The sequence below is a fragment of the Sciurus vulgaris genome (assembly GCF_902686455.1).
Source record: "Sciurus vulgaris genome assembly, chromosome: 3".
Classification (NCBI taxonomy): domain Eukaryota; kingdom Metazoa; phylum Chordata; class Mammalia; order Rodentia; family Sciuridae; genus Sciurus; species Sciurus vulgaris.
Genome location: NC_136463.1, coordinates 188,645,120 through 188,656,040, shown reverse-complemented (window position 1 = coordinate 188,656,040; position 10,921 = coordinate 188,645,120). Strand labels below are relative to the sequence as shown.

Genomic DNA, 10,921 nt, shown 5'->3' with positions numbered 1-10,921 from the left:
GAGGGTGCCTGAGACAATTGGTGACCAGGGACTGGAGGGTGGCCAGTCAGCTGGGACAAGAGATGTCACCTCCAGGCCACAATATGTTACCCAGGTAGGAGGAACAAAGTTCTGTGTGGTTCAGAAGGTGGCCCTGCTGCCAGCCTGAGTCCTTGGTGACTAAGAGGAGTTGTGCCACCCACCACCTTGTAAGCAGAGCTGCCCTTGTCACAGTGGGGACATCAAACCCACCTGTGGCCTACCATCATGGTGGTGACCCTTCCCTGGGGGACGTCCCACAGTTCCTACACCCTGAACCTCCAGAACTCACCCCTGCTACTAATGCCTCCTCCTCGCACTCCACTTTAGAACAGGCCTGCCATCAAGGCCAAACTCACAGAGGTGACAGTCCAGAGTGAGGATGTGACAAGATGCCTCTGAAGGTCCCGAGGAGGCTATGCTCAGGCCCAGGAGGCCTGGGAGGGCAGGGGCCTGCTGCTGTGGGATCCTGGAGAGCTCTTGCCACCAGCCACCAGCCCCACATAGGGCAGCTGGGTGGAAGCAGAGGACAGGCATGGGACAAACAGAAAGGGAGCTTAGGTCTGCAGAGTGGAGTTTAATGGGACAGTCACTGTGGTGCCCCACTGCAGCAGGCCCAAGCTGCAGCACCCCTGCCTGCTGCCTCCCAGCAGCTGCACCCCAACAGCACCAGCACCACCCCCTCCTGGAGCCAGTGGGATGGCTGTGCGGCCACCCCAGGCAGCTGGGGGGACAGGCTCTCCTGGCCAACAGGCCTCTGGGGCCTGGATCCCATGTGCTAAGGGGCCAAGCCTCCATGGGCTTGAAAGGCTCTCCCCAGAGATGCCCATTCTCTCCTTGTGTCCCCTGCCCCCACAGTGAGGGTACATCTGTGTCCTTGTCCCTCTGCCAGGGGACAACTGAGGTGTCCAACCCCAGGGACAGTGCAGGGTTCCGGGGGAGGTGCACTTCAGGGGAAGTGCAGCCTGAGTCTGCAGACGTAAGGCACAGTGTGGTGGGCGCCATGAGGCTGCTGGGCTGTTGTCCCGGAGTGGTGTCCAGCAGGCGCAGGCCTCCAGGGCTGGGCACGGCTGTCAGTGTTGAGATGGGAGGCCTGGTGTACATGGCCAGTCCTGAGGCCCACCGTGCAAGAGAGCTGGGGCAGGGGAAGCCCAGGCCCTCGGGGCTGCCACTAGACACAATCCCTTCCCCAAGCCCCCAGCCTGGGAGAGCCCATGGTCAGGGCTCACGGCCCGGGCAGAGCTCACGGCCAGAGCCAAGGCGCAGTCATGGCGGCCCGGGCCACAGAAGGCACAGTTGTGGTGTCTGGAGGTTGAGGTTGGCCCCACGTCAGGGCTAGGCAGACACGTTGACGTCCCTGAGAGAGATGGTGCTGCTGGGGGCTTCGTCCCCAAGCAGCAGGGCTGCCGGGTCTGGCTCTGCATCCGCTCCAGCACTGCCCAGCTCCGTGCTGGGTTCAGGGCTGGGCTCAGCACTGGGGCCCAGGCCCTGGGACAGGATCTGCTGGATGGTCCTGCGCAGATTGGGGTGGAGCCGGCCCTGCGTCTGATAGAAGACCTCCAGTGCAAAGGACTTGAGGGCGCCGGTGCAGAGGTCCTCGTACAGCGGGATGGTGTACATGCGGGACATCTGTGGGGACACCAGGCCACACTGCTGGGCTCCCCAACCGCTCACGAGCCCCACCTGGCTGGAGACCCCCCCATCTCTGGACCTGCTCCCGCTGCTCCAGCAGGGCCTTGGCCTAGGCTTGCAAAGCCCATCGGCCTCCCCGGTCTCACACTCCACGCTGGTGAGGCCTCATCTCCAGGGAGCAGGTTGGAGGAGTGCGACAGGGAGGCCGGGTCCACAGGCCAGGACTGGCCACTGTCAGAGGAGCTTGGGTGCCCCTGTGTCCACCTTGGAGCTGATCACCTATAGGCTGGAGGCCCAGCCAGCTCCACGTCATGGGCAGAGACCTGTGGACACCAGCCCCCAGATTGTGCATCGATGGTTTGTCCAAGGACTGGTAGGGTCCAGGCTGCCCTCTGAGCTCTGATCTTGTACCTCTCTCTCCTGACGTGGGCCTGTTCCCTGCCCAGACCCCCAAACTTCCCACCCGGTTCTCCGGTATACCTGGCCCCGCCTGAACAGTCAGGCTGGAGAGTGAGAGGGTGGGCTGGGCCCTGAGGCGAGGCCACCCCCAGCAGGGACCCCAGGTGGGTGGCTGCACCTGGCTCTCCAGGAAGCGCCGCACCCTGTGGAGGTCAGGGTAGTAGTCGTTGCGGACCACAATTTGTAGCCAGCGGATGCGGATCTCAGCGTTCATAGAGTCCAGGAGCGAGGAGTAGCACTGGGACAGGCTCATCACCACCTCTGTGGGCAGCAGCAGGTCAGGCCAGGCGTGTGTCCCTCCCCCCAGGGCCACCCTGCTGGCTGAGGGACCCACCCTGGGGCAATGGGGACCCATCCAGGAGTCGGTCCAGGAAGAGCGCTGTCTGGAAGGTCCTCCACTTGGAGATGTCAACGGCACTGGCAGAGGCTGCTGCCTGATCCAGGGGCTCTGCGGTCCATAGCTGGAACAGGGCCTCCACAGGCCGGGTTAGGCTAGACCCCTGAGACAGGTCCGGCTCGGCCAGCGGTGGGCCTGTGGCATTCAGCCAGCGCTCAAACTCTAGCCCTGCAGGGAACAGCAGTCCTGGGGTCCCACCCAGCCTGCCCAGGGGACCCAGCCTCTGAGAGTGTCCCTGGGTAGATGGCTGTTTCCAGGACCTAAGGCCCCCAGGGATCGGTAGTTTGGGAAGGTCACTTCCAGCCAGTGCCTGCCACTTGAAGCCCCTGGAAAGACTCCTGTGGAGAACACAGGGAAGCCAGAGGGACTTGGATCTGTGTCCAAGAGGACCTCAGCCTCTCCGGGCCATCTGGGTAACTTCAACGTGGGAGGGGGCAATGTGTGCAGAAAGTGAAATTCCCGCTTTAAGGAGTGAACAGCAACAGAGGCGATCCGGGCCACTCCCCTACCCCCTGAAAATATTTGATGCACTTAAGGACCTTCCAGAATTTTGGGTCACCATGCCCAGATCTCCCAGCTGTACTTAACTGCCTTCCAGCAAATTCTGGCCCCTCCCTGGAGTTCAGGACCCTCTGTCCCTCCCTTGCCCCAAGCCCTCAGACCCTCTGGGAAGCACTCATGGGTGTGGTGTGAGCAGAGCCAGCTGGCTTCAGATGCTCCAGGGTGAACCCTGCCCCGCAGATCCTGCCCAGGTCCTGGTCCCCTAACTCGACCTGCTCAACCTAAGAGCCAGTTCCTCCAGGAGGTGCCCCCGTTCCCACGGTACTGGGTGTGGGGTCCATGTGGGTTAGTGAGGGCTGGCTAGATGTGACTGATGGGCTCTTCTCCAGGCAGAGCCCCCTCACCTGCCCGGCAGTCCACGCTCTGCTCCTTCAGCTCGGGGAAGAAGCTCAGGAAGGAGTCCAGCAGGTCCTGGGCCACCACGCTGGTGAACTTGTATTTCTCCACGTAGGCCTGTGTGAGGAGTGGCAGGGACTGAGTAGGCCTGGAGGGCTGGGCACCTGGATCCTGCCAGAGCGAGGGCCTCACAGCACTTCAGGGTGTGGACGTGGATGTGTGGGCGCCACCGAGGGCCTGCAGAGCGGCCCAGTGGAAGGGCAGGAGAGGGAGGAGGCGGTGCCTCAGCAGGCCAGGTCCCGGTCGGCCTCTTGGTCCCCATCAACTCCACCCTCCACCCCAAGACAGAGCCGCCTTGTGTGCCAGGGCTGGGCTCAGGCAGGAGGCGGCAGGTCCAGTCTGCTCACTCGGAGGAAGTCGTCGAAGCGCTGGGGGTCTCCACAGAGCTGGGAAAGGTAGTACACGAAGCAGTAGCCCTTCTCGTAGGTGAACAGGTTCATCAGGTGGCTGGGGTTCACTCCTGCAGGGAATACCTTGTCTGGGCTGGCAGGGGAGGCAGGCCTGTGGCCTGCACTGAGGAGCAGGAAAGGCAGAGGGCCACTGTCCCTCACAAGTCCAGGTTCCCACCAGCGCCTGGGTGTGCGGTGATGGGCCCGGCCCTGCCCTGCCTGGGGGCTCAGGCAACTGAGGGCCCACATGCCCCAGTGACAGGCACTCAGAGGCACGAGACAGTGGCAGGCCAAGGAAGACTGGAAGGCCTTCCCTGGCTGGGGTCACCCATCCTGGCCTTGGTGGGATTCAGCCAAAGTAGGAGACAAAGAAGCCCCGCCTGAGCAAGCCAAAGACAGGGAGGGAGGCCCTGAGGGGTGACATCCACAGGGGCCCAGGCCCAGGCCTGGTGGGAGCAGGCACCTGGTTCCAGCTTGACCTGCAGCTTGCTGACCGGACTGTCCTCTCCAAGAAGCCTCATCTGCCTGTGCAGGGCATCCAGGCGGAAGGCTGTCTCCAGGCAGGTGAAGGCAGCACCTGGGTGGGGAGGGGCAGGATAGGCGAGAGGAGGTGGTGGAGCTGGGGGAGGCTACCCTAGTGGCCGCCATGCTGGTCCTGGCTGCTCCCTGCCCTGAGTCTCATGGTCAGACCCCAGAAGACAGCAGGACACAGAACACAAGAGGCTGGGCCAGCTCTGTGCCCCTCACTGACCCAGGCTGCTCCAGACCCACCCTCCTCAGGTGGTACCGTAGGTCTCTGTGGTGATGCGGCGCTGCGCGTAGGTGGCCAGGCCCTCGCTGAGCCACATCTCCTCCCACGTGGCGTTGGTGACAGCATTGCCAAACCAGCTATGGGCCACCTCGTGGATGACGTCGATGACCAGGAACTCGTCACTCTCCAGGATGGAGGAGATGATGAAGGTGAGGCAGGGGTTCTCCATGGCCACAATGGGGAAGGAGGGCGGCAGGAAGACGATGTCGTACCTGCGTCCGAGAGCCAGGTGACGGGGGCAGCCGAGGCTTTGCGGCCCTTCACCTGGGCAGCACCCACCCGCAGGGAGTCCACTTCCTCCCAGGAAGAGTGCTGGGCCCAGGGAGTCCGCTTCTTCCTCCAGAGGCAGGGACGTGGCCTCCCTGGCATGGTGGCCGGGCCACCAGGGCACAGGATGTACCTGCCCCACATGTATGGCCCATACAGCCGCTCCGCTGCACTCAGCCACTGCTCGACCACGCCCGCCAGCTTGCTGGTGGCCATGGGCAGGAGACACGGTTCTGCCCACACGCGGCTCCTGCAGAGGGTGCAGAGGGTGGGCTGAGGCTCACCAGCACAGGCCTCCCTCTGCTCACCCAGCCGGGATGACTGCCCAGCCCACCACCCTGGACGGGGCCACAGTGGCCCTCCGCATGACAGGGATGGACCAGGTGTGACCATCCAGCCTGCTTTGTCTCTGGGCTGAAGGAACCTGTAAGGACACATGGCTTCCTGTGGCCTTGGACAGTTCAGGCCGTCTGGTCTAGAGCATGTGAAAGAAGAGGGCCTGCACCTGCAGCCAGGGGCTGGGCAGGCAGCTGTGGGCACAGTGCGGGCCAGGCTGCCGGGGCTCCGCCCGAGTTCTGGACCACTTTGGGCAGCAGCAGCAGGGCAGAGGCCCTACCTGGGTCCGATGTCTGCTGGCTTGAGGTCTCCGGCCACCAGGGCCACGAGGTAGGCGGGCACAGGGTGCTCCATGTGGAAGCGGTAGACGCCCTCCTCCTCCAGGTACACACTCTGGGTGGCACTCATCAGCACCTGCACCCCTGATGGGGCCTGCAAGGGGGGGCTGAGGGTGGGTGGCCTACAAGGCAGGGCACTCACCTCCCAGGGCAGGGAGCTGTGTCTTTGAAGGGTGATGCCTTGGTTTGGCCCCTACCATGAAGCCGTGTGTACTGCAGCAGGAGCTCCACGTGCCAGGTCCCCACCAGGGAGCCCCCTACCCTCCACTGGAGGCTCCCACAACCTAGGTGCAGGAGCTCCCCGTCCACAAGAGGGAACCCAACACCCCCGCAGGTAGCCCTGCAAGCCATGCTCCTGGCAGACACTCGCCCGGCAGGGCCTCATCCTGGTATAGGAAGGGCCCCCATCAGGGCTGCACCTGGCCACCCTCCCTACAGAGCTGTCCCTCTGCACAGTGGGGAGGTGGGCTTCCTCTAGGCACCTGGGGCCACAGCCCAGGCAGGCATCGGTGAGGAGGAGGTAGGCAAGCTCCCTTCTGACCAGCCAGGCCAGTGGGTTCAGCCCTTCACGCAGCCCCTGAAGGGCACAGGTGGGCCTGACCTTGACAACAGCTGAGTAGGTGCACTTGACGGCGGGCGTGTCAAAGCATGGGAAGAAGGAGCGGTTGCACACGGAGTGGCCCTGGGTGAAGACGAAGGGCTTGGCGTTGCCGTAGGTCAGCTCTGGGTCCAGCCACCAGATCTGCAGGCGGGCAGAGTATCAGCAGTCACCTGGTGTGGGGCGAGGCCAGAGCCTTGGGGCAGGAGCAGGACAGGAAGGCAGTGGGGGGTCTGTGAGGGGACCCTGCTGGGCTGTGGCAGGCATAGCTCCTGTTCACAGCCTGCACCTGCCCACCTGGTGTCCTCCCCTCTCCCCTGGGCAGTGGGAACAGCAGGAGCTGTTGGCCTGGAGCATGGCCTGCAGCCTCCCTGGTCCTTGCTCCAGGGAGGAGGCCATGTGTCTGGGGGCCAGCCCAGGGAAATCTCCAGTCCTGACAGGGAGAAGAGAAAGCCTTCCATGGCATTATCTGAGCCCCCAGGAAAACCAAGGCACAGCCAGAACCTGGGTCCAACTCCCACGGGCTGGCAGCCGATATGGTCTTAGCCAGGATCATGGAAAGGTGGGAAAACCAGAGCTTCCTGTGACCAGCACTGGCAGGGAGCCAGCCTGTGCTCAGGGCCAGCATTCAGGCCAGGGCAGCCAGACAGTAAGTGAAAGCCAGGCACGAAGCTCCAAGAGGGCAGGAGTGGCCTCGGAGGGCTGCTGGGGCTGTATGGAGCAGGGCTGGAGTAGGGTGACTTGGCTTGCCCCCAGTGCCCTGCCTCCCGTATCACTGCTGCGGACTTTCTGTGCCCCGAGGCCAGGCCAGGCCCACCTCCACTGAGGAGTCGTCACCACGCAGCCACATGCTGCACCCTGCACCCACCCTGCCCTCTGTTAGGACGACTTGATTGCTGAAGCAGACTGAATTGACCCACTCTGGGTTGAGTGCACACAGGTCACAACTGGAGACATCTCCGACTCTTCTCTAATGAGCCGGCAAGTCTGGAATCAAAGCTGTCTGCTACCACGGAGTAACAGAGCCCAGACCCGGGAGGCAGCCACCCTGTAGCCCCCAGGCCCGGTGGGGCTACCATCCTGAAGGACCCAGACAGGGGGGCTGCCTGGCCTGCAGACCCCACATTCAGGTGGATCCCAAGTCCGGCAGGGCTGCCTTCCACACAGACCCGAAAGACTCCTGTCAGGTGACAGATTTCTTCCTTCTGGCTGCCCTGTCCCTGTCTCTTTGTCATAGCAAACCTACAATGGTGCCTTCCTCTTTCTGGTGGGCTCCAGGCTGCCCTAGAGACCTGTCTTGGGACCTTGTTTCAAAATGAAGCCTCCTGGTCCTGCCCCGGCGCTCTGAGCTCTGCAGGCCAGAACCCAGGAACCTATGTGGAGGAGTGTCCCTGCAGTGAGTGGATCCCTGGCCATAGTGGGAGGACAGGCCCTCACCATCCTCCGCGTGCATCGGCTCCCCTCCTGCCGCGCCTCCCCGGTGGCCCCTCAAGCTCTGCCCAGCTCTCAACCCTGAACCTCAGTGGTATGTCTAACCTAGATTGAGAGGCTGGGCCCTACCCCAAAGGTGGGCCACCAAGCTCCAGTGCACCCAGTGACAGCAGCTGAGCATCTGGTGGAGAAGGAACAGGTCGATGGGCTCCAGACACTGCAGGTCAGGAAAACAGCTGTTCTTGCTGGGGTGTGAGGGCATGGACCAGTCTACAGCCCCCTCTGGTAGGGCCTGCTGGCAGGGTGTGGAACGATCCCAACTGAACCCCCACTTGGCAGAAGGACAGGTAGGGGCATGAGCCCTGAGCCCTGCAGTTCTCGCATGCAGTGGTGGATGTGCAAAGCTACAGGCCACTCTGCTTCTGCAAATGGACTAGCTCACGTTGTCAAGCCCAGCCCCCAGCCCACCAGGCTTGGATCCACTCAGTCTGAGGGGACCACATCACTGTTCCCTGCCTGAAACAACTAAGGGGAGCAGCGTTCATGGGCAGCCCAGAAGCAGTGGGCATGCTTTGGGCACTGGCCCTGTCTGCATCTGTCTGTCTGGTGAGGGCCAGAGTCCCTCCACTTGGCTGGAACTTGTAGAATAGACCCATGGGGTCCATATTCACAGATGGAGGCCAGGGAAGGAAGCTGTCCCTCAGCTCCCACCTGTCATGTAGAGGCACCTGACACCTACAGAGCCCTGGACTGCACGCACAGGGCTAAGCAGCTGCTGGCAGACCCAAGTGAGGAGGCAGGCTCTGCTCAGGGTTCCTGGGAAGGTGTAGGAGGCCCACAAGTGTAGGTCTGATCTGGACTTTTTCTGTCCAGGCGTCACCCTGAACCTTCCTGGTTCTTGGCCTGTCCATTTGGGTGTCTCAGGCAGCAAGAAAAATGGACCCTCCCAGGGCTTCTGGAGTGGTGCACATGCTGTGTGTGTGCACAGGCTGTCACCTGTGTGCTAGCCATACTGCTGGGACCTGCCAGGAAACACATGCCTTGGGAGTGGAAGGCCCTGCTCCATCCACTGGCTACGCAGTCACAATGCCTAACATGGGCCACATGGCTTTTCTGGCAGGTCCTCTGGAGTGGTGGGCGCCTTGTCCCAAAAGCCCTCAGAACCTAGTGCATGTGTGCTGGAAGCAAGAGGCCCACCCGCCTCAGCATACTGCCAGCCCAGCCCCAGGAGCCCAAAGTCAAGCCCACGGTCCAACAGCCTCTCCTCTGCCTCCCACTGGGACCGGCCTTCCCTCAGTTCATCTCCAGAGAGGGTGTTCACACCCCCTGAAGGTCCAGGTCACCTGGAGGCCCTCTACCTCTGGCATTCCCAGCCCCTCAATGCCAGGCTCCAGCAGAGGTATGGCTTGTCTTGTGCCCAGCAGAAGCTGATCTTGTACCCAGACAGGGACAGATCATCTGAACGGGAACCTCGCTGGGTGACATGCTGTCTCATCCCCACTGGACCTGGACCTGGAGCTCTATCCAAAGTTCCGAAGGGCTCACAGGAGGCAGCTGGGGATCGCAGAGGGCACCAGGGCAGGACGCCAGAGCCAGGCTGCCCCCGCGCTCTCGGCAGGTGCCCCAGGTGCAGGGTGAAGATTAAGGTCTCCCGGCCTGGCAGCGCGGCAGCAAGAAGCCTCCTGGAGAGCCCCGGGGATCCCCCGCCTCGCAGCCCCCGCGCACACCCGGGAGGGACTCACGGCAGGGGCGTCGGTTGAGGTGTAGCGCAGGATGACCTGGAAGGGCTGGTGCGCCTGCAGCTCGGGCGGTAGAGTGACCGTGAGTGAGGAGCCATAGTCGGTGAACGGGTCCAGCCTGAAGGCTAGAGGGCAGGAGGCGGGTTCGGTGCCGGGCCCCTCGGGAAAGGCGGGCAGCGGGGGCGGCGGGGGCCCCGGCCCGGGGGCGGAGAAGGCGAAGGCGCAGGGCGTCTCGGCGGCGGCGGGGGCGCGGCGGAAGGCTGCCGAGTGCAGGCGCAGGGCCGGGTGCGCGTCGAGCACGAGCGCGCGGGGCGCGGGCCGCAGCGCGCACAGCTCCAGCACCAGGCAGCCGGCCAGCTCGCGCGCCTCGGGCCGCAGCTCCAGGCCCAGCTGCAGGTGGCGGAGGCGGAAGAGCTGCGCGCTGGAGGCCGAGGCCACGTCCAGGGCGGGCGGCGGCTCGGGCGGCGGGCGGGCGGGCGCGGCCTCCGCGCCGGGCGCCTTGCGGCAGCAGCACTGCGCCGCCATAGCCGCCGGCGCTAGGTGAAATCCATGGGCTGCGGCCGCGCCGGGCCGCGGGCAGCGGGCAAGGGGCGCCGGGCTGCGGCGGCGGCGGGGCGCGGGCACAACAGGAAGTCGCGCCGGGAGCCGCCCGGCCCGGCCCCGCGCCGTGCGCCGCCCCGCTTGGGCTCCGCTCGGCCGCCGCCGGGGGCGCTGTGCGCGGGGCCCGGGCCTGTGCGCCAGCGGGGTGGGTCGGGCCCGGGACGTTGGGCTCTGTGTGGAGAAGCTGCTGGAACCAGGGCGCCGTGATCCGGGGCCCAGTGTTTGGAGCCAGGGGCCGGGGCGCGTGGGGTACCTGTGCGCGCTCCCTAGTTCTGCGCTCTTCACTTTCCACCTGGTCCGCGCAGAGGAGCCCCCGGAGGCGGGGTCACCGCGCTGTCTCAGGACATAGCCCGCCAGCTCCTGCAGCAGCGGCCGCTGGGCCCGGCAATGCCAGGGGCACCGGGACGCGGTCTGCGTCCGGCGAGTGCCGTGTGGGGAACTCACCGCTGACTGTCCGTTCGCGGGTGCGGACCCCGGGAGTGATTCTGGTGGTCCCGAACCACCTCCCTGCGAGCCAGGCAGTTGGCCTGTGTCTGGAGCGCGGTGTAATAGAGCCCAGGAGCCTCAAGGCTGAGCTAGCAAGTACCACAGCCCTTGCATGTGCGGCTGTTTATATTTAAATTAAGTACAATGAAATTCAGCTGTCAGTTTCCCAGCCATATTTCGGAATCTGTGCGTTGCGGGTGGGGTTGGGGTGATGGATAGCGGACGGAAATGCTCCCATCTTTAGGGAAAGTTCTGTTGGGCCGCGCTGCTTTAAAAGCTGACACGACTGGGAGGGTAGACTGTTTGGAACCGCATTCTGTGCTGGCCGGGCCAGATTTCCCAGGGCCCAGCTTGGACTCAGGCCTGGACTCAAAGACCTTCTCACCTGGTCTGCCTGATGTCCAGATCTGCCTGATGCCCAGCACAGGCTGTGGAGAGGTGTTGAAAGCAGGTTCTAGAGTAG

At 64.0% G+C, this 10,921-nt stretch overlaps 1 protein-coding gene across 2 annotated transcripts; it reads right to left on the bottom strand.

The window, feature by feature from the left end:
- Nucleotides 1–575: 575 nt before the first annotated feature.
- RNPEPL1 (arginyl aminopeptidase like 1) lies at nucleotides 576–10,302 on the bottom strand. 2 transcript variants are annotated; one of them, XM_079133928.1, is made up of 11 exons: nucleotides 9,361–10,302; nucleotides 6,206–6,346; nucleotides 5,547–5,698; nucleotides 5,064–5,180; nucleotides 4,640–4,875; nucleotides 4,316–4,429; nucleotides 3,811–3,923; nucleotides 3,412–3,520; nucleotides 2,444–2,674; nucleotides 2,228–2,370; nucleotides 576–1,647 (listed from the first exon to the last, which is right to left on the bottom strand). In XM_079133928.1, exons 1-11 carry the CDS (start codon nucleotides 9,895–9,897, stop codon nucleotides 1,354–1,356), a joined length of 2,187 nt encoding a protein of 728 aa, XP_078990054.1. In that variant the 5' UTR covers nucleotides 9,898–10,302; the 3' UTR covers nucleotides 576–1,353. The 2 variants fall into 2 exon arrangements, with proteins under 2 accessions (XP_078990054.1, XP_078990055.1); XM_079133929.1 differs by having other exon boundaries at nucleotides 9,376–10,286.
- Between the last annotated feature and the right edge of the window lie 619 nt (nucleotides 10,303–10,921).

Excerpts from the sequence above, each read along its gene's own strand:
- RNPEPL1 (XM_079133928.1), bottom strand. The coding sequence starts at position 9,897 with ATGGCGGCGCAGTGCTGCTGCCGCAAGGCGCCCGGCGCGGAGGCCGCG. Across the intron at positions 5,699-6,205 it reads CCTACTCAGCTGTTGTCAAG|GCCCCATCAGGGGTGCAGGT; the intron begins GTCAGGCCCACC and ends CCCCCCTTGCAG. Across the intron at positions 2,675-3,411 it reads GAGCGTGGACTGCCGGGCAG|GGCTAGAGTTTGAGCGCTGG; the intron begins GTGAGGGGGCTC and ends TGTTCCCTGCAG.